At 53.8% G+C, this 21,670-nt stretch overlaps 2 protein-coding genes across 3 annotated transcripts in view; one reads left to right on the top strand and one right to left on the bottom strand.

Moving 5' to 3' along the window:
• TBC1D2B (TBC1 domain family member 2B) overlaps nt 1-17,010 on the top strand; it is a 71,540-nt gene extending 54,530 nt beyond the window's left edge. For both annotated transcript variants that reach the window (XM_064480661.1, XM_031440723.2), the window contains exons 10-13: nt 2,200-2,317; nt 7,962-8,147; nt 9,783-9,904; nt 13,733-17,010. In XM_064480661.1, the coding sequence (XP_064336731.1) occupies nt 2,200-2,317; nt 7,962-8,147; nt 9,783-9,904; nt 13,733-13,928 (622 nt within the window). In that variant the 3' untranslated portion in view covers nt 13,929-17,010. The remainder of the gene's footprint in view (nt 1-2,199; nt 2,318-7,961; nt 8,148-9,782; nt 9,905-13,732) is intronic.
• Nucleotides 17,011-19,266: 2,256 nt separating this feature from the next.
• Nucleotides 19,267-21,670, bottom strand: part of ADAMTS7 (ADAM metallopeptidase with thrombospondin type 1 motif 7) — a 40,559-nt gene continuing 38,155 nt past the window's right edge. Inside the window, exon 24 of the mRNA XM_064480660.1 lies at nt 19,267-19,896. Within this exon, the coding sequence (XP_064336730.1) occupies nt 19,739-19,896 (158 nt within the window). The 3' untranslated portion in view covers nt 19,267-19,738. The remainder of the gene's footprint in view (nt 19,897-21,670) is intronic.

The raw sequence follows: 21,670 nt of genomic DNA, 5'->3' as shown, positions 1-21,670 counted from the left end.
TTGTTCCCGCGACCCTCGGGTTTTCATCAGCAGTTTGGTTTCATTAGTTTGTAATGCACGACGTAGAAAGGAGGCTGCTCCTTGTCTGTACAGGAGCTTTGTGACTCAGGACGCTGCCCCAAACACTCCTTCAGCTGGTTGAAACCTAGCCCTTGAAGAGGCCAAACTTGTTTTCTTTTGGACTAGAGCCACTTGCAGGTCCGCATCCTTCCCCGCTTCCACAGTCAGAAGACGCAGAAAAGCCTCCCACATCCATCCCCTTAATGGCCCAAGCTCCTCACTGTGAGCTGAGTTACACCAGGACGAGCCTGCAGAGGTGCTGAGGGCTCCGTCACTGACATGGGGCGCTTGTGGCGGCTTCTTCCTCCGGGTGTCTCTTCCTGGCTAACGTGCTTCTCCCCGCTCACTGCTCACTGCAGTCATGACAGTGTCCGTTTCTGTTCTTCTGTGTAGTCAGAGCAGGTAACCAAGCTTGTTAGGAACAAGGACAGAGTAAGACTGAAGAGGCTCTGTGTGCGTTCTTTAGCGGCTCTCCTGTAAGTCAAGTGCACGCGTGGAGTTTTGAATGCTCATTTGTTCTGGCTGCTCACAGGCCTTTTTAATCCTCATCAGTGTGGGTTACTGACCTCCAGATGAGGGCTGTCTCTTTGCGTCTGCAATGAGAGGATGGCAGGAAGAAAGGTTTTTAAACTGGAATGTTATTTGGTTAAGACCTGAAGGCAGTGGTTTCTGGAAGTCATTGCCTCTCTGGTGGTCAGGACAGGGTGGCCTCTCTGAGCCCTTGAAGTAAAAGGGTCTTTGGCTACTCCTTGGTGGTCCCCATTTAAAAAAAAAAGGAAAAAGGCCTGTAAATAAGATATTGCCTAACAAAACTGTTTTGTTTTGCTTAAATCCACAATTTACACTGTATACTCAGTCTAAAAATTCCTGGAAGCCGAAAACCTCTGAAACGTACAGGGTTCTGACAAGGACTGGAGCGCGCGCCCCATTTATCTGACCTTGTCACAGCCCCAGTTTTCCGCACAAAAGTACGATTTCCAGAAAGTCAGAGCCTTCTCTGCACCTCCACCCCATCACCATTAGGGCCTCTGAATTTTAACCATTTTATTGGATTGGATTGTTTTCTTCAAAATACTCCATCCACGTGTTCTGAGAACCCAAAACTTTAGCAGAACTCTAGCCATTTCTCATTGATTCAGGCCTGTCGCCTTGAACATCGGTTAGTCTAACGTGATGTCCTCAAGGGCTCTGCTGATTTCAGACCCATTACCCCTTCTCCTGGCGTCTCCAGGTTCGGCGCGTGTCCTGGTTTTCTGTGTCCATCTTTCTCCTCTCCATCCCACTCGTGCCTACTCAAGGCATCCCTTCCCACCTACCCCAGGTCTTTTTTTTTAACCTTTTAATTTGAGATTTCACAATAGTTTTATTTAAGGAAAAAAAAACAAAGACAAACTGAGAAGCAGCTTTAGGGTTTTCCCGTAAGTGATGCGCAGGAACTTCATGTCCCAAGCCAAGGTCTTGGATTTCGGATGTGTAGAGAGTGTCTTTTCTCTCCCCTCTTCCTTTCCATCCTTCTGCCCTGAATGTCTTTGCATAACCTGGGGTTACTGGATCAGTAATGACAATGTAAGTATCCAGACCTAACGTAACAGTTAATACGTAGGTCCCCTTTCCCACCCCACGTGCCTGCTGTAGCTGCAGTTCTTTCAGAAAGCCCCTCATGGTGGTTCATTTGTCTGAAGCCTCATTTCAAGCAGAATGGTATCAGGAAAGAGGTTTTTAAACTGTCATCTGTTCTCTGCCCCTTACATTCACCCCTGAATGTTTTGTGCATAAAAGGATTAATTGGAACTTCTTGAACAATAAACTCAAAGAATTAGCTTCATTAGCAAAAATCTTACAGTGAAAACATTTTTTTGAATGAGGCTGGCTAATCATTGGGAAACTATTTTGTCATCTTTAGACAAAAACCAAATGAAGGAGAGGCTGGATGCAGCTTTGCTTCTCAAACTAGGAAATACCTCCCTCCCCATGGAACACTTACTTCGTCTTCTTTCTTGGAGAACTATAAGTGGCCATGGCCGTGGCCGTGAGGGAGCCCGGCACACTGCGGAGGCCTCTGTGGAGACAGACCGCACTGCCTGTGTCTGGGTGGGGGGCTGGGCAGGGGCTGGAGCTCACCTTGTTCTCCATTTGCAGATTGGTGGCAGTGGCCCTCCTGTACCTGGAACAAGAAGATGCTTTCTGGTGTCTAGTCACCATCGTGGAAGTTTTCATGCCTCGAGACTATTACACAAAGACTCTTTTAGGATCCCAGGTACTTCTAAAAATATTGTGCTTCAGTCAGCAACTTGAGAATTAGAGCTGAAATGTGACCTGAATTAAGCCTTGGTTGGGGAGGTTCCATGTGCGTGGCTTCAGCGACTGACCCCTGAAGAAGGCGCCCACCAAGGCCAGGCTGAGCTGTCTGCAAGCGAGCAAGTGCCGGGTGGGGGTCACCTGGGGCCCTGGGAGCCAGCAGAGCAGTTACTACATCCAGACAAACAGACCAGGGAGGTGGGCCTGCTCTTGGGTCACTGCTCTCTCCGCACTCTGCCCCTGGGCTCGGCAGCCTGCCTGGCCGGCTAGGCTACCATCCAGAGTGTGTGAGCTCAGGGTCTCCGAGAAGCAGAGGCCAAGGCAGAAGCAGACGTGCCAGAGATTTCTAAGGGGAAACATCTGTGAAGGACTGAGGGGTGGGCCCAGGGAAGACTCCGAAAACCCCAAGACCAGGAGAAGGAAGGAGTTCTGGGTGGGGGGTGGGGGAGAAAGATCTCAGACTGCTGTGCGGCTCTGAGGAAGCTTTGGCCAGGCTAATGCAGAGTCCTCAAGCCAAGGTCACCTGTTAAAGGCGCACATGTCTCATGGGAAAGGGCTGTGTTAGTACCCCTGCCCTGCTCACTGGCTGAAAGCAGCTGGGGACAAGACGGCTTCTGTAAATGAATGCAGTGGTGAATCCCCAGGGGCAGCTCTGGGGCCCTCAGTCACCGCCCACAGCAGGAGGCCTGGCACTTCCCTGCCTTCCCAAGGCGCCTCACGGCCCCTCCCATTCCTGCTGCTCTGGCGCAGCAGGGACCCCAGTGACAGCAGTTACCTTACCGGATTATCCTTGAGTGTCTTCTCGTCTTCCAGCTGCTCAGCTGTGCCTTAAGGGCTGCAGCCCTGTCTTTCATTTGAGCATCCCTCTCGCCCAGCAGAGAGTGTCTGAGCTTACGTGAGCTTCTGCCCAGGGCCGAGGAGCCCCAGCCTCACGCCAGCAGCTGCACAGCTGCGCAAAGCCGTACGCGTGGAGGTATCGTTACTCCCACTTTTCTTGGGAGAAAACTGAGGATCAAAGCCACTAAGCATCTTCCTGAGGTGCCACTGCTGAGCGCCCGAGTTGGGGTTTGGAGTCAGACCTCTACAGCTCCAGGCCCAAGCTTGTCCCCCGCCCTGCCACTGCCTCTGCCTCTTAGAGCGAGTGCTGAGAGAGGATGGCGGGAGGGTGAGCTCTGCCTTCTGCAGAGCGGCTTTCCTCCTCCGGGTCCCTGTCCCAGCTTCATGGTGTCAGCTGATCCTGGGAGAAGCGCACACATCGGCCTCCCTGTGATCACTTCCCTTTGCTCATTAAACTAGAGATTATTTTTTGTTAAAATAGTGTGTAAACTGGTAGGAAATGAATAGTGATGGGAAGAGGAGGCAGCAGTCACAGTCAGGTGCAAATGAAGAGGCCAGTGAAGAAAGTTTTATGTGTTCTTAGACACCTGGAAGCTCATAGCTTCAAAATCTCAGATGCCTCAATGTTTCAGAATAGAAAAATGAAGCATTGCTCTTTCTCAGTTCCACTGAGGATGGTTGAGCACATTGGTGAGGATCTTGGGTGAGGGGTCACAAGGCTGGGTCACAAGCCACAGCTCTCTCCTGTGAGCAAGCTTGACCACGTCACATAACATCCCCATGCCTCAGTTTCCCCAGGTGCAGGAAAGTGCCATACTCCCTCGAATGGAGTGTTTGAGGTTGAATTCAGGTGATGCATTAAAAAGTATAATATGCTTACATTTGAAAAAACCCAGTAAAATTATTATTGTTATTATAGGCAGAAGGGGAAGACCTATTTTAAGTATGTGAATCTAAGATAAAGTTTGCTTCACATTATTACATAAAGATAAATGTAAACTCTAAGGAGACTTTTCCCCTAACTAAAACAACAGGTGGTCACTGAAGAGAAGTTAGGTAACACAGAAATACATATTCAGAAAATGAAAAATCACCTGTTACCCTACCAGCTCGAGAACCCACAGGTAGCATTTTGATACATCTCCTTCTTACTTTCCCCCTCCAACACATTTAGGTATCCAAACTGAGAACATGGTCATCCTCGCTGGGTCACGCGATAGCACAGCATTTTCCCATGTCATTATGCAGTTTTCAGCCATCACGTCTGGTGGCTATAATAATCCATCGGGTGAATGGAAGTGATGTATTTGACCATTCTCCTCTGATGAATGTTGTGTAGGGCTCCTGTTAAAGTGGAGATAGCTTTGTGTGCACAGTCATTCTCAGTGCTGTGCTTTGCAAAACGCCGTCAGCCGCCTCCTGCCAGAGCCGAGCGCCCGGGCCCCTGGCACACTGCACTGCAGCCCAGATGCTCCACGGCTTTTCCGTCCTTCCCTCGGCTGAATGCACATTGCGCACCAGGACCTCACTAGGCGCTGAGGACACAGAGACTGAAACAGTCATTCCATGTCCTCTTGAGCTCAGAGTGGCTGAACAGAGGCCCGAGCAAGCATCCCCTGGCAGCCTGCTCCACGCCAGCCCTCTGCCAAGCAGTGGGCAGCCTCAAGAACCAGCACCATCTGCAGTCCGATGGGGAGGAGAGGTGTGCGCCTGGGTCTCCTCAGCTTCAAGGCCAGCTGGCCAGCCCCTTCCCCTTAGGCGTCTTCACCCCGGACCCTCCAGGCAGAGTGGGTCACATCGCCATCACTTGGCCTGATGATCAGCTGTCCGTCCCGTCTCCCTGGCCTGTTTATAGCCCTAAAGGCAGCTCGTGGTCCCTGTCGTCTCTCATCGCCAGGACTGGCCAGCATCAGGCGTGCCGTGTGTGCAGACGTGTAGTCGTTGCTGGAATGCTGAGGGTGGAGAGGCCCCAGCGCTCACTAGTGCGCGGCGCTGACCCTGCCTTGTGGGGGGCCGGGCCTTCAGGAAAACTGACCTAAGCGGGCGTCCAGGAGCGGCTGGCCGCCACGGCTACCTCGCGTGCGATGGGTGCTGCTCTTGCACCTTGCCTCTCGGTGGTTGGTCCTCCTGTCAGAATTTTATGGGTGGGGGGAGTGGATGTGCGTGAAAAGGGGAGAGGCTGATACTTTTTGCGCACTGTCTGCACACCGTGGGATGGTTTTATAACTTTTTATCTACTTCTGTTTTTTAACTTTTCTAAGAAAAATTAATTATTCATTTCAGCCGATTTAGATCTTTGAAATTTTGTTTCTTTTAGTCAGAAAGCAAACTAGTCAAAATTGTATGTTTCCAACCATGATTCCTATATTTTGTTATCCTCTGTGCACCCTAGGGTGACTTTACAGTGCTTTAGAATAATTTCTGTAAAAACAAAAAAAAAGTTTTTTTAGTTTTTTAAACTTTACTTTGCCCTTTAAAGTTTTAAATTTTAACTAATAATATCTATTTAAACCTAGGGTTTTTTTTAAAATTTTTAACTGTCAAGTCTTCTAGGTTTAAAAAGAAAAAAAACTTTCCAAAGGATAAACAATTGAGTTTTCCAAAGTTTTGGATTGTCCCAAATAAGGACATTTAAAAATGTCATTTGAACATTATTTATTTATTTATTTAAAACATTTAAAATGTATTTGTTTATTGTGGGGGAGGTAATTAGGTTTATTCGTTTATTTTAAAGGAGGTTCTGGGGATTGAACCCAGGACGAGGTGTTCATGCTAGGCACATACTGTACCACTGAGCTATACCCTCCCCCTGAACATTTATTTAGATTGTTTCTAGTTATTTTAGTGTCCCAGTAATCCCAAGAGTTACCACACGTGTATTTTAACGTGACTGATATGCAGGTGGAAGTTTTGCAAGTTTTTCTGGGATTCTTTCCTAGGAGGAGACTTGCTGTAGGGTGTGAGTGTCTTCATCTTCCAGGTGTTGCCGAATTGCTCTCCCAAATGGTTGTACCAGTTCATACTCCCACGATGGCACAGTTCCGAGAACATGGATGAGGTGGACACACCTCATGGGCACTCGGTTCTTGCTCACCGCTGCCCCTGTTCCTGGGCGGCCTGGCTTTGGCTTGTTGTGCATCTGTGGCTTGCTCTCCTCAGCTGGTCTCTTTCAGTTTCATTATTCATCTGTGGTGGCCTCTCCCTCCACCCTGGTCTCCCATAGAGCCTCGGCCTCGGTTCTCTGGCGGGCAGCAGTTATCCTGGTAGAGATGCCCTCGGGTACCAGCATGTTCCAGTTCCCCCTAGCCCAGCCCTCATGGCTGTGATCTGGCCCTAAGGGACCACGCTGCCCCCTTCGTGCCCCAGGTGGGAGGCATGTGTATTCTGAGCACCCCTCTTCCTTACCTCTAACACCTGAGGGGTCCGTAGTTTCAACAGACTTTACCTCCACGTAATTCTGATCCATGAGCTCCTCTCCTCCCCACCGCGTTTCCTTGTCAGCTCTTCGTCACCTCTGCCCTGGGTGGGATGGGGTTTCCCCTCCAGCTCAGCCCCCTCCACTGAGGGATGGATCCAAAGTACAAGTCCAACCGCATTGTTCTCCTGCTTAAAGCCTCTAAATGCTTCTCATTCATTGCCTGCTGAGTTCTTCACACATGGGTAGAGAAATTGGTATAGAGGGCTGGCACTAGCTTTTCTTTTTTCCATCAAATTAAATTGAATAGAGTAGAACTGAAGTATCAAAGAGTGTTCTCTGTGAGGTTAAGCATTGTTTGTGAAGCATTTGTTTCTGACTTACGCACACAGACCAGGTGCCTGTTGACGTGTATTTTCTTGTGGGTCACAAAGGCTAGAAAAGCCCTTGGCCTGTGGATGAGATCTCCTGTCAGTGACGTGGTGGCTTCTGCCAGGCAAGGCTGCCTCCCTCATTACCCTCCTGCCTGGAACCCCGGGTTCCCGCCGCAGGTGCTGTTCCCCTCCAGGCTTGGCCGGGACCCACCCGGGGGCCTCTCTAGCGCTCTGTGAACTCATCTTTGCCAAGGCCTGACCACAGCTAGCAGAACAGTCCAGATGTCTGGCTTCCCCCCTCGTCTTTCAGCTCCTCGAGGTCAGGGCATAGCCTGACTCACCTCTCCGCCCAGCACTGGCCCCAGCCTGACACGGAGTGTGGAGGGCTAACAGCCACCTGTGTTGACAAGTAGTTTACCCTCGTCTCATGTAGTCTTCCCGGTAGGCCTGGGAGAGAGTTCACTATTTTCCAAATGAGGCACAGAGCTGCCTGGAACATAATCTGCCCAAGGCCACCCAGCTAGAAAGAGGTAGAGCTGGGATTCAACCTCAGGTCCGTCCGACTCTGGAGTCCTTGCTCCCCTCGCTGCCCCCGCAGCCCAGTAAGTATCTGTTGAATGGATGTGGTGATGTTCCACTTCCTCTACGGCCTGGGACTCGTCCGGGTTTATGGCCCTTTGTTGCAGCCCCTCGGGTTTACGTGCAGGGGAGCGAGGCTGACGTTTGCTGGCCCTGCAGCAGCCTGTTCTCACTGAGTACAGGCGTGGCTTCCAGGCCGTAGACCACCCCCCGTCCAATGGCCTGGGGAAAGAATGACAGTCAGCAGACACTGGAGGGGCCCCTGCGATGTGCACGGAGCCATCCGCTCTGGGGTGAGCCCCCCACCAGAGCATTTGGAACAGCTGCCCTGGGGCCCCAGGTTGCCTGCTGGCTGCTCAGCGGACCCCATGTACTTCTCCCCTCTGCTGCCTCTCCAGGTGGACCAGCGGGTGTTCAGAGACCTCATGAGCGAGAAGCTGCCGCGGCTGCACGCCCACTTTGAACAGTACAGAGTCGACTACACCCTCATCACATTCAACTGGTTTCTGGTGGTGTTCGTGGACAGCGTCGTCAGTGACATACTCTTTAAAATATGGGACTCTTTCCTTTACGAGGGACCAAAGGTGGGTCTGCTCACTGGATGACTCTGTGGGTAGTGGCAGTGGCAGCGGAGTGGCCAGCTCACCTGGGACGTGTGAGGGTTACCACGGGGCAGAGCGATCCCAGCACCGGGTGCCGCTGGAGGCCACTCTGGGGTCGCAGGAAACAGCAGTCGTTGCTCGTTCATCAGAGACATTTGAGTCCGTGCCAGGCATGGGGGCTTCGGTGGTTTGCAGTCTGAGCCTCAGCCCCTGTCAGGCAGATGGTGGTCTTATCCCCATTGTGTGGGTGAGGAGGGCGAGGCCCAGAGTAAGCAGGGGCTCAGATCCAGGGCCAGCTTCAGAGCCCGACTGACCACAGGCCTCCCACCCAGTCTGTTTTATGTTTGTTTGTTTTTTTTTAAGTTTGTGAATAAGTGCTATGTGATAAACTCAAGTCATAGAACTGAGAGTGCAGCAGAACTGAAGGTGGGCAGTAGAAAGGGGTCCCCCAGTCTCCTAGTTGCTCTTTTCAACATACACCTCTCTCTCAAGGTGTCTTACATGTATATAAAATACTGTTTCTCTAACGTGTTATTTCTCAAAGATAGTTCCATATCAGGACATATGTAGACCTGGCTTTTTTTTTTATTCTGCATAGTATCTCCTTCTACAGATGAACCAGAAATACATACAGCAGTCCTCTGATGATGGCCACTTCAGACGGCTGCAGGGATTCCTTATAATAATGTCTTTCTACACGTGTGCAAGTGCGTCTGTTGGTTCAGTCCTGGAGATGGAAGTGCTGGGTCAAGGGCAAACTCAGAATCAGAAGGCTAGTTTCCATCGAGAATGTCAAATTCCCCTGCAGAAGGGCCTTACCAATGTCTCCTCCCACCAGCAAAGTGTGTGTATTACCCCACACCCTAACATGGTAGTACGTTATTTTTTTTAAATCTACTCTGTCATTATTAAAAAGAATTCTCAGGGCTTAAACAGTGCTTCCTCTTGGGCCATAGGTAGGGATGTTAAGAGAAAGAACCCTATTTAAAACTGTAAACACTGCTTTCTAAGTAAGAGAAGGTGCAGATCGAGGCAGGCCAGCCAGACGCCCTTAGATGCAGGCAAAGCAGTTTGTTTCAAAACTGCTTGAACTTGCAGGACCACCAGGAGTCCATTCCCTCTGGCCTCAAAACAGTACCCCCAAAAACAAATCAGTAAAAAAAAAAAACTTTATTTTCTTCCACCATATTCAGAAGTCAGTAACTCAGACAGACCCTCGTTTCAAGTAGCTGAGATAAAAAATGTGTCTGGAGGTGGAGCATTTAAGAGTTTCAGAGTCAGAGCAGAGGACACTGGTTTTGATTTCATTTGAAAATTATTTTTGGTTCTGTATAATTATTGGCTAGAAATGTGAGCTGAATGTGGAAGGATTCAACAGAAGTTCTCCTCCATCAAGAAAATTTTGGTTTGGGCTGAAGTGTTGTTGAAAACCACCGGAGAGTTGAAAACGTTTCTCTATAAGAAAGGTGCCAGTGTAAACTGCATCTGAGGTCCAGCGTCTGCCCGGGGCAGGCCGTGCAGGCTGCTCCCCAGGCCCCGGAGGCCTGTGCACCCCTGGAGCTGGCGCCTAGAGCCATAGGGCTTCTCTCCTTACCGATTTCCCTGTCCTTTCCATAGGTTATCTTCCGCTTCGCCCTGGCACTTTTTAAATACAAGGAAGAGGAGATCCTGAAATTGCAGGATTCGATGTCCATATTCAAGTATCTCCGCTACTTCACTCGCACTATCCTTGACGCTAGGTGAGTCCTTGCTGGAATTCCCAGATGTCAAGGAGAGCAGGAATCCTGACCTCTGCCTCCTTGAGAACAGCTTGTCCCGGCTAGCTGCAACCCAGAGCCCTCCCAGGTGTGCAGCAGTGAGAGAGGGTGCTTCCTTCCAGGGACAAGGGGGAGAGGAGCGGGAGCAGCTGGTGGCCTCCAGAGACTAGGGAGGAACTAAGGTGAAGGATGCTTTTGTCCTTCATCCAACAAACATAAGTCCCAGCAACCAAAGCAACATTCTTATTTGTCTAATAGGCACTTTATTTATTTATGAGTTTGTTTTATTTATTTGTTTGTTTATCTGTGTATTTATTTATGAGTATTAACCATGTGGCAAGCCCTCTGCCAGGCCCTCTGCCAGGCATTGAGGAACGGGCCCTGTCCTTGAAGAACTTGTGGGGAATTGCTACAGCATGATATGCTCAGAGCTGTGGTGGAGGATGCCCAGGGGTGGGGCAAGTACAGGAGAAAGGCTGGGGGAGTGGGCTGGGCAGGGGCGGCACGGAGCACGCATCCTGGGCAGAGGGAACTTCAGGAGCTACGTGCAGACGTGGGAGCACAGCATGTTCCGGGAGCTGCTGGAGGGGCACAGCCAGGGTGGGGCCGGCATGACAAGGATGGAGGCCGGGCCAGGGCAGAGCTGGACTGTCAAGACCCTTGTAGATTCTGCCCAAGACTTTGGGCTTCAAGAGTGGTGGGAGGTCCCTGCAGGGTTAAACACAAGAAAGCCACGTCAGGTTGGAGCAAGACTGGCAGCAGGAGACCGGGGTGTCTGGGTGAGAGGTGGCAGCCTGCAGTGAGGTGCCTCCAGAGATAGAAAAGAGGGGGCAGACTGAGGAGAGTGGAGGAGGAATTTGAACTTGGAAGACCCCTGGCTTTCTGGCCCGGGCAGCCGAGTGTTCAGGGGTCGTATTGCCCCCCGCTCCCCAGCCACACAGTTACTGCCTGCTGTGGGCCTTTCATTGTCCATGTGTCCCCAGGACCACTGTTGGCGGCTGCTCTTGGCCTGACAGCTGAGACCGCGTTGTCCAGGGGGGTTTCTATGGCCTTGCTGCTGTTCGGGCAAGGACAGTGATGCTTCCCTCTGAATCAGTGACGCAGCACTAACATTTGCTGTGCCGAGGTGCTGTGAGCCGCCTTTCCTGCAGGGAGTGGATTCCTGCGTCAGCCTCGTGTTCCTTGTGAAAACCACAGGTGTCCTCTCACTGAGAAACATTTGGAGCTTATTAATGTTTTTCAAACTGTTGACCGCCACCCATCATAAGAACATTTTATCTCACAATACAGGCCACATACTGGAGCATGTATAACTGAAACAAAGGAATTTGTGTGTTGAAATATTTGCATTTTATGCTAAAAATCTGTGCCGTACACTCTGCTGTTTTCAGTTACACTGCATATTGCATGTTTAAAATGCCCAACGTGACTCACTAAATTGATTCCTCGATCCACTGGTGGATCACAACCTACCTGACAAACACCAGTTGCCCCCCTTCATGCTCACTTGACAGGGAGGGCTCCTCATCTTGGCTGATGAAGTGAGAAGCATTTGGGCCACATCCAGACCTCTAGTCAGCCAGGGGGAGCTCCAGGGCCCTGGTGCTGCAGGGGTCTTAGGGCAGGAGAGCTTGTGGGGCCCGAGAGAGGGGAGTGAGGACCACATTGAGATGCCACGCCCCATGGTTCTCTGGAGTGAGAGAGAACTACCAGGCCACCTGGGAGGAGGTGCTGGTGAGGCCATACCTGGCCTCCTTACAAGTCACCACTGTGGTCAGGAGCCTTGGCTGGGGAAGTGGATTGATTTTTAAGATATCTTCAGGCTCATTACTGTATCAGTAATAGTAGGGTCTCCAAGAAGAATGTTTGCCTGTGAAAGGTTGATTCTGTCCTGGTGTGACCCTTGAGAGAGTCCAGTAACTCACACTGGTTCAGGAGGATAAGAACGGCTTGAAGTGAACTTCACTCTGACAGCTGATGCGTGTGGAGGCCCCTGACAGTTTTGTGCGGACTGTCAGAGCTGCCGAGGGGCACAGATTCGAGGGGCGGCAGCGGGCGAGCATCCTCTCCAGTCACCAGCAGAGCTGGGCCGCAGGCAGTCCTGCGTGCTCCTGCAGCGCCACCTGGTGAGTGGCTCCCAGGCAGCTTCCCCGTCAGTTTACGGGAGGAAGTCAAGGCCCACTGGAGGCAGCAGGACCACCTGTGGGTGTTGTTCGGACTGCGATGCCCTGGCTTCACCTCTGGACTGGGCCCCCAGTATTTTAATGAGCTCCCCAGACTAGCGGTTCCAAGGAGCATCAATTCTGCAGCACATTGATTGGTTCTGCAAAGAAGGAGGCAGAGGATTCTGAGTCAGATGTGGTCAGTGGATGTGGGTGAAATAGGATTAGATTGGTCTCTGAATCAGGACTCCTGGGAATCTTGAATGTGCCAAGCACTGTCTTCTGAACTCAGCTGGCCACAGGGCACCTTGACTGGCCACAGGCATCTCTTGGCTGGACCTCCCAGGCCCGAGGCGGAGGCAGTGTGTATCCTGGGCTGACGGGCCTCGGTCAGCAGAGCCTGCCCGAAGGAAGCAGTCAACAACATCATGGTAATTCAGTGCTTCGTCATAGAGAAGAGCTTGGACACTTAGGTTTCAGGTGTATGTGGCCTGTGACTAAGAGCTGTCAGAGAAAAGGGGCTGGTCCCCAGGCAGCATTTTGTTCCACAGAGACGCCCCCTGAGTGATGGCTGTGCTCGGGCCTCCTGCTCACGAGCCCTAGAACACGCTCTGGGGAGCTCGGCTTTTAAAGCCCGCCTTTCTGGCCCTTTACTTCACTGCAGGAGCATCCTCTGTTTGGGGTGAGGCCTGTCTGACGACTCCATGTTTAAAACTATGAGAGGAAGGAATGCTGAGGGCGTGTGTGTTCTTTGCAGAGTACACCTTACAGACCAGTAGCCCAAGCGACTGAGGAGTCGCAGGAGCAAATGCTTTGCTTTCTGACAGATGGGGAGGAGGTCCCTGTGACATTTCTGTTTCATCACAGCCTCCCCTGGGGTTTGTAAGTGTATTGAGCCTTTGGTCCCTGCTGCTGGGGCCTGCAGAGGAAGGGGTGGTGGCCTTAGTGTAGGAGGAACCAGAGACAGCTGTGGCCCACGTGATTAGCGCTGCAAGTCCATAGTCAGGCCTCGGCACTTTTTAGTTCTATGTTAATTAAACTGCTGGCCAGTTGTTAGGGGCAAGTTACCATGATTTTTAAATGTTTATTGTAGGTGGGTGCCTTGACCTGGGGATAGTACAAAACCCATAAACTGCACTTTTCTCCATATACTGTGTGTCGACACCCAACTGGGTCTAACAGTTTCCACCAAGTTTGCTCGGGTATCCGTACTTCTGTTCATCCCCCGTCAGTCTTCCTGAGCACTCCCCGTGCCAGGCCACGTGCTGGTTCCAAGGCCTCAGAGGCACATGCCCCCCCACCACCACTGAGCAAGTGCTCCTGGGTGGCAAGTCAAGTAACCCAGTGCCTCGGAGGCGGCCCTGCTCTTACCTCAATATACAGAAGTGGAATTGGAGGCGGAAAGGTGGTGACTTAAGCTGTTCCATATCACACAGCAGAGTGCTCGATAGAGCTGGGTCTGAATCCAGGCCGTTGTTCAGGGCCTGCCCCTGCAGCCCCTACATGAGGACTGGCCTCCGAAGGACATACCTGCATCCGGCCCTCAGCCCGGCACCTGCAGGCCTGTGGGCTCAGCCGGAGCGAGGGCTGTGCGTGAGCGCTTGCCTGAGCCCTGCTGATGCTCTGTCTCTGTCCTGTGTCCGGCCAGGAAGCTGATCAGTATCTCCTTTGGAGACCTGAACCCATTCCCCCTGCGCCAGATCCGGAACCGGCGCACCTACCACTTGGAGAAGGTCCGGCTGGAGCTGACGGAGCTGGAGGCCATCCGGGAGGACTTCCTGCGTGAACGGGACACCAGCCCCGACAAGGGTGAGCTGGTCAGTGATGAGGAGGAGGACACCTGAATGCCACCCACCCCGCCCCACCCCTGCCCCCTGACGCTGCTCTTCTTGCCTTCACAACCAAAGTGTGCCAAAGGGTGAACTGCAGAGAAGTCTCTGCTTGCTTCAGAGCCAGAATGTAACCTGCATGGCCTCCGGGAGTCTGCTGGGCAGATGTCCGAAGCCACTCTGCACTTTCTCTTTTCCACTCGGGGTGGGGGTCTGATCTGTTTATAGCCATCTTCGTGCCGTGGCATTTGGTTACTCATATCCCATCATGCTTTCTGCCTGATTGGTGCATCACCAGGCTTACAGGTGGCTATTTTCAGGAACCTGTTTACAGCATCTGTTGGTTGTGTTGGTGTCATTGCACTTAGAAAACCTTACATGGGCCCTCTCCCCACGTGGTGTCTCCTGTCCGTGTGGGCAGTCGTGGGCATCTTTTGAACAGCTGCCGTGGAGGACGCCCACTGTGCTTCAGATACGCCCAGGCCAGAGTCTGACTGCTTTGGGCAGCATAAGGTTGGTGTGGGAAAAAGGATTTCCTTACAAAAGTAAGCACATCCCTTGTTAAGAAACAGCCTATAGAAAGGCCACAGACCTTCTGCTGGTGGCATCAAGCTGCTGGCTGTGCCCCATTTCTGGAATAGCTTTTGCCCTTTCATGCAGTCTTTCAAACTGTGGCTCCCAACCTGCTTGGGGAGAGCCTGCCTCTCCAGATATCCCACACTCACTCCTCTGCCTGCGCGGCTCCGTGAGGTTCTGTGCAAAGTTATTTCCATCTGAGAATTGGCCAAGGTTCTGCATGTGTGGATGGGAGTCCAAGGAAACTGGATCAGCATCCTACAAAGCAGGCCCACCCCTGGGCAGGCCTTGGTAGAGGGGATAGAGGCAGCTTTTCTGGGGGTGCTTTGCAAGGCAGCGGTGCAGCTGCAGAGTGAGGGCTGTCGGACAGCCGGAAACCATGGCTTCTCGGGAGCAGCCAGTGCCCCTGGTCTCCTCTGCCTGCTGGGGCGGCCAGGAGCCTGGCTGCCAGGGCCTGGAGCTGGAAGTGCCTTTGCCTGGGGTCAGAGCTTTGAGCCCTCCCAGACCTGTCCCCTCCCCACTGCCACACAGAAGCTTCCCTGTTCTGGGCAGCGGTCCTCCCTGCGGGGTCACCGTTGCTCTCAGTGTGTCAGGATGCCCAGGGAGTTCTGGGTCTTAGAAGGCCCGGTCTTTTTGAAGGCCTGGAAAGAGGCTCTGCGCAAGGAACATGGTTTTTGCTTAATCACCCTGTGGACCATCGCTGATGTGTAGATGTGAGAGATGTTTCCTGGACAGTATTACTCAAGTATGGAAGGAAACAATTTTAAGCGGATTTTTTACACTACCTGGAAAAAATTGGAAATAATCCTTAGTTGATAGCTATTATTAAACACACTCAGACTATTGAAGCAGTATAATTTGAAAAAGTGCTTTTTTCCGTAAGCCTGGTTTTTCTGTTCATTACTGTCAACCTTCTGGCAGGATCCTAGCTAGGATGGCATTTCAGCAGACCGGACTGAGCTCGGCTTTTGTCTTTGGTTAAGTTGGTTAATTTGATTTTTCACCGTGTAGAGGGAGCTGTCTCTGTATGTAGCCAAAAGCCTTCGTCTCTTTTCAGGTATCAGAAATATGTTTTCTCTTTTCTGGTCTTTGGGAGCGGCTGTTTGAGGTCTGCCTTCTTCAGGAAGCTGCCTGTGAACTAGGTCCCTGCAAGGCAGCTGTTGCGGCCTCACAGCCCTGCAGACTCCGCAGGACCAGTGGGGCTGCTGGAGCCCACCTCCCCGCCCCCCACTTTCCACATCTGCTGTCAGCTGACGGGGCCACAACCCAGGCGGTGCAGCAGGAATGGGGCTGGGGCCCCTGGATCAGCTCCAGCTTCCTTGAGGCTTTAGATTCCAAGTGGGTTTCCCCCTGGAACTGCTACATCCTGGGGGCCTAAAATGCTGCCTTTAGGAATGGGCTTGTTGTGTCTGTTTTGCCTTGAAAAGACTCATCTTAAAAGCACCTGAATTGGGCCCAGGAGGCCTGTGTATCCACAGCCCATGGCGTGGGCCATTCTCTGAGTGGCAGTGTGTTACCAGTGGCCAGGTGGTGGGCGTCGGAGAGCAGAGAGATCGTGGAGGAGCTGGACTGGGGACACTTCCTTGGAGGTTCCCCTCTCTGGGTGTCTGGAGGGTGGGAAAGGGAACGCTTGGCCTGACTCCAGGCTGGGGACAGGACGGAGCCTCCTCCTCCCTCCACAACTGTAGGGTCTGGTCCCACTCACTATTTTGAGCCAGCACTTCCCCTCTCTTGTGCCGCTGAGGAAAGAGCAGCTCTGAACCCTCCGGTGCCTCCCCCAGTGGCTCCCACGGGGAGGGCCCTTCTGACAGGTGCTGCCTCCGCACCCAGCCTGGGGCCCCTGCAGGATGGGCCTTGGGCTGACGCTGGAGGCCCTGGGGGCGGGGCAGCCTCCAGTCTGCTTCCCAAACGCACACACCACGGCCAGGAGAGCTGCCCTCCTCATGCCAGGTGGGAACGGCCAGCTTTCATGTTGGTGGGGTTTTGTTTTTTATGGGTTGAACATTTGTTAATACTTTTGTATATTTTCACTACAGTTTATATTTTTATAGGCTATTTTTATCAAGGTTTTTTAGATATGTACATCTATTTTATATAACAAGTCCTTCTGTGTGTGCGACTCTGTTGTATTTATGTAAACCTGAGCCTCCGGAACTACTCTTCACTTCTGTGCCCTCTTTGACCTTGACCATCACTGCCCTGCCATCTGTATGCATGGGCCTGCTTCTTACCCCAGGTGGCCTCGGGGCTACTTGTCGTCGTGCTGACAGCTGTCTGACAGCAGCAAGACTGGATTTCTGGGAACAATTCTGGTTTCAGCTACATTATATCGATAGAGGAAGTACTCCAGGCAAACAGCCAGTCCTTTTTCTTTTTTAACTAAGTGTTTATATTGTTGCACAAATCCCTCCTCCTCGCCGTGCGCGGCGCTGCCTTCCTGCACGTGTTCTGGGCAGCTGGGCCCGCCGCCGGCCGCCCTCACCGGTGGGCGGGAGGCCGGAGGCCGGCACTGGAGGCCTCGGGGTGTTGCCAAGTGACTCTTTCCTTCTGTGTCACAGCGGCTTCTGTGCTTCTCTTCATTTAAGTTGTGGAATTGTCATACTAAAAGGCAAAATAAACTACTAATCTGTATAACATTCTGGCTTGAAAGGCAGTTCTAGTTACTTGTGACAGGACTCAGCCCTAAGGGCTTGGATGGTGGGGCAGGACTTATGGGAGCATCTCAGCCTTCCAGCTGGGTACTTCTGGGTCCCTGTCCTTGGCTTGCCATGGGGCGAGTGGGACAGAATGCCCTTGTCAGCAGTGGTAGCCCTAGGAGGTCCTTGAAGCCACAGCCAGCCTGCAGGTGAGGGCTGGGGGCCCTGGGGTGGGCCAGGAGCCAGGAGCTGGAGTTCCCTGTGTCCGGAGCAGCCCCCAGCCACAGGGTGGCAGGCACCCCTCCTTCCCCCAGTGATGACGTGCCCTGCCTGAGTCATGGGTTGTTTGCCTCCTGCTCCGGCTCACAGCTCAGGCCCAGCTGCCACTGCGGACACCACTCCCCTCACCCTCATCGTTGGAAAAACACACGAGAATGATTAAGACTAAATGTCTTTCCGGCGGTGGTGGGGGCTCCAGTGAGGATTCCCAGACAGCAGGCGAGGAGCTGGTGAGCCTGTCTCCTCCTGGGACACGGATTCAATGAGCCTGGGGTTTCCTGAGGTCACACAGCACAACAGCAGTGGCACAGCTGGGACTGGGACCCCAGTGCTAGCCCCTGCTCAGTCTCTGAGTCAGTGTGTGTGCTGTAAGCAGAGGCCCTGCTCCCTGTCCCTTGTAAAGGGTTGCCCTTGCGACAGTGGAAAGCCTTGGGAAACCATTACTCAAGTCGTGGGTCCCCAGGGCCTCCTTGGGCCAACTGGGCTGCTGCAAACACAGACAGGAAGCAAGGCTGACACCCCTCCACCCTCAGACGGTGTAGTGATGCCTGGACTCACGCAAGCCCCAGACGGCTCTTTGTGCACAGCTACCGTGGGGCCTGCTCAGAGCCGTCTTCCTCCCTGGTCAGAGGGGTCAGCTGCTGGGGGTGGCCCAAATCTCCGAGCAGGAGATGGGAGCTTGAGGCCTGCATGGTCAGGGCATATGCCCTTGGACTCCTCATCTGAAAATGGGGTACTTACTTGATCCCTACAGAGTGTAGAGAACAGGAAGTTGGAGAGCTGGGCACCCCAGCACCCTAACCACTAGAGCAGCCGGCCAGTCCTAGGATAGACACTTGCTGATTGCTTCAGCCCTCTATACTGTTTCTCGCTCTCAATTCCCCATGGAGTGATTTTCATTGTCCCCTCCACTTGCTTCCAACATAGACACCAAGCCACCAGTGGCCATGTGGCCCAGGGCAAGTGCCTTCAGACCAGGATGTACACAGCTCCAGGGCCACCATTCATATCACAGTCTGTGAATGGCATCCACCGTAGAACAGAATGAGTGGTGTTCCCCCGTTTGGAGAACGGGGACAAACCCCTTCCAGGAGTAGGACTTGTGAGCAGGTTGTAAAACCATCAAGTCCAAGGCCATGGCTAGAGGTAAGGGCTGGGGCCTGCTCAGGTCACGTCCTGGAGACAGTGTCTGGCCTTCCCCAGCCTCCCCACCCCTCGCCAGGGCCCAGGACACACTTCAAAGCACCTCACGCCCATCTGCTCCCTGGTGAGTTCAAGTCTGACTCCATGGAACTAGGTTTGGCAGGCAGGGAGGGGCCATGGTGGGCCAGGTGCTAGGTAGCGGGACCACAGGTCAACATAGCAAGAGCCAGCACCTGGGATTGGCAGTGAGGAAGGAGTCAGCCTGCCCGGCCCCAGCCATGAGCACAGAGAAGATGAAAGGAAGGGACAGGTGGGGGCTGAGAAGGGTGTGGCTGGCCAGTCTGCTTCTCCCTCCACCCCCATCACTCTCCTGGGGTGGGCACCAACCCCAGGGGTTTACAAAGCCCAGATGGTGCTACCCACTCCACCCCCTTAGTGCAAATGAGTTAGCAGATGAAGCAGAGGGCCAGGCATGTGCCTGTGGGGTTCCCAGACCCCATCACCATCACTCCAGGGAATAGTCCCTGCTGGTGACAGGGTGGGCCTTGCTCCTTAAGGAGGTGTGGCTCAATCCCTGGGAAACATAGGTCTCTGAAGACCCCAGAGTGGGGATGTGGGACAAACGGCTGGGGGATGACATGAAGGAAGGGGTGTGGAAGGATCGTGAGTAGGGGACCACCACCACGTGGGCCTCTGCCAAGCTGTACCTGGTGCCTAGAAAACCTTCCCTACATGGGTTATCCAGCCCTGTGAGGCCCTGCACACACCTCCTGCAGGAAGCTGTCCTCCGCCCTGACTCCCTCGGCCTTCCTGCCTAGTGGGTTGTCCTCTGCGTGCACTCGTTTGCTCCTCACGCCCCCGCGGACCTCCCAGAGGAGCAGGTGAAAGGTTCTGTCCGCTGCGGCGGAGGTGGAGTTTCAGACTTGAAATTCTCTCAATCCAAGAGGAAGCCAAGCTGCACTTAGAAACAGCAGATGTTCGTTTATGTATAATAATAATAATAATGTTACACAAACTTAGAATAAAAAAATACCTTTTCTCAGGGGGAGAGGTCCCCAGCCTGCCGCTGGCGGGGGCGAGGTTAGCACCATTAGGGCACGAGGGGCGGGGCTCCATCGCAGCCCCGGGTGGGCGCTGAGGTCCGTGCGTCGGTCTGTCTGTGCGTCCTGGCCGGCCAGGGCCGGGCGCGGGTCAGCGGCGGGCGACCCGCTGATGGCCGCGGGAGGGGGCGCCATGGCCGGGAGGGGGACAGGAGCGGCAGCACTGGGTGCGGACGGTGGGCAGCTGGCAGCGGCCCAGGAGGCGCAGCGTCTCGCAGAAACCGAAGGACAGGCGGTCGCGCTCGCAGCCTGGAGGTGGAGGGAGCGGGTCAGGACCCGGGGGACACGGGGAACCAACCCCCTCTTCCTGCCTGCACCCAGGGTGGAGGGTCTTCCCAGAGATTTCATCTGCGCCATCTCTTTGCCCCCAACAGCCTTAAGGAGACCTGCAGCCACCCCCAGAGCACCAGCCTCCTGTTTCTGGAGGTTCCCTGGGCCTCCGTCACAGAACCCCAGCTGTTGTCCTGGCCCACCTGCCCCTGGCCCAGGCCCCCACCCCCAGAACTGGAGACCTGGCACTGCTGGACTCAGGTTTCCTCAGGAAGGGCTCTGACGCTCCAGCCCTGACCACCTCACATGCTCACGAGAAGCCAAGGTACCTGCCACCCATCTCCATGCCTGCTGACTCTGGGTGACACGACAGGTCCAGGCATACAGTTTTAGTCCCAGGTACCTCTTGCCACTTATAGTGACCTCTGCCGTCCAGCCCTGCCACCTCCCTCTGATCAAATGCACCTGTCCTGCCAGGCCTCCCTGAACCTGTACTCAGCCTCAGCTTCCAGGTCACACACCAGAACAGAGTCCTGTCAGCCAGGCCAAGTATTGAGGCCCAGAGAGAGCAGGTATGACTGGAGCCACACAGCCTGGCGGCAGAACCCAGGGCTCCCGAGGAGGGACGCAGGGACGCTGCAGGCTGTGCTTGTCCGGGGCTGAGGCTTGGCAGGCCCTCCTGTCCTGTGCTTATCGGAGCTATTTTGGGAAGCGGCTTGCTTCCAACCTCCTGGCCTTGCTCCCGCTGCCTCCGACAGCCCCCAGCTGCCTCCTAGCTTTGCTCACTGCAGCAGACATCCCAGGGGAGGAGAAGCTGGAAGGCAGCTGGCAGCCCTGGCCCTGGGACACCCCTGGGGCCTGGCAGAGGGCACGAGGCAGGTGGCGGGCTCTTCCACCCCCGCTCTGGGCAGAGCTCTGACCTACACATCTGTTCCCACTGTGTGACCTCAGGCAAGTTTCCTGGTCTCTCAGGGGGCCCCAGTTCCCTCCTCTGCCAGTAGCCCCCACCTCCACAGGCGAACGGATGTGGCTGTGCTATGTCAGCTGCCTCACTGCGGTGACCACACACCGTGGAGTTTCCAGGCTTTCCAAACGTCCTGCCACATAACCCCACAGATCATCAAAACATCCTGGGGACTCCTGGGTCTCAGCATCCTTGGCTGGCCTGCAGGAGGTATTGAGGTGCTTGCTGGATGAATGCCAAGGGCAGGGCATCGGGGTGGGTGGCATTTCTATTGGGCCTCGAGGTAATGGGGTTTGGGGCAAGAAGACCATCCTTGCCCATGGCACGGGCAGCAAGGCAGGGCAGTGGCTGGTCTGGGGCTGGCCAAGGGCTGCCAAGGAGCGAGCCGCTGGCATGGAAGGCAGATTGGGGCAGGTCCCTGGAGGCCCTGAATGCCAGTTGAGGGCCAAGGATTCTGTGCTAAGGGGACTCTGTCCTTAAGGCAGGACTCAGACCGCTGATAGGCAGAAGAGCTGCTGGGTTCTCTCTACTGTCACAGGCAGGCAGCTCTAGGCACTCTTCTTGACCTCACCAAGGGGCATGACAGTGGTCACGAGGAAAAGGGAGAAGCCCAGCTTCCCTGAGCACCTCCTGCGCCCTTCACCCTGAGACCTCATTGTGAGGATGGAGGTGGTCTGTCCTTTTATCCATGAGCGGAGGCCCAGACAAGGAAATGGAGCCCAAGGCCACCCAGCTGGAGAGGGGAGGCCAGGTGTGACTCCAGGGCCGTAGTTTCCTGTGCTCAGCACT

The sequence above is a fragment of the Camelus dromedarius genome, chromosome 29 (genome assembly GCF_036321535.1).
Source record: "Camelus dromedarius isolate mCamDro1 chromosome 29, mCamDro1.pat, whole genome shotgun sequence".
Taxonomy (NCBI): domain Eukaryota; kingdom Metazoa; phylum Chordata; class Mammalia; order Artiodactyla; family Camelidae; genus Camelus; species Camelus dromedarius.
Note: the sequence above shows the minus strand (reverse complement) of the source record. Positions and strands in the feature narration are given on the sequence as shown.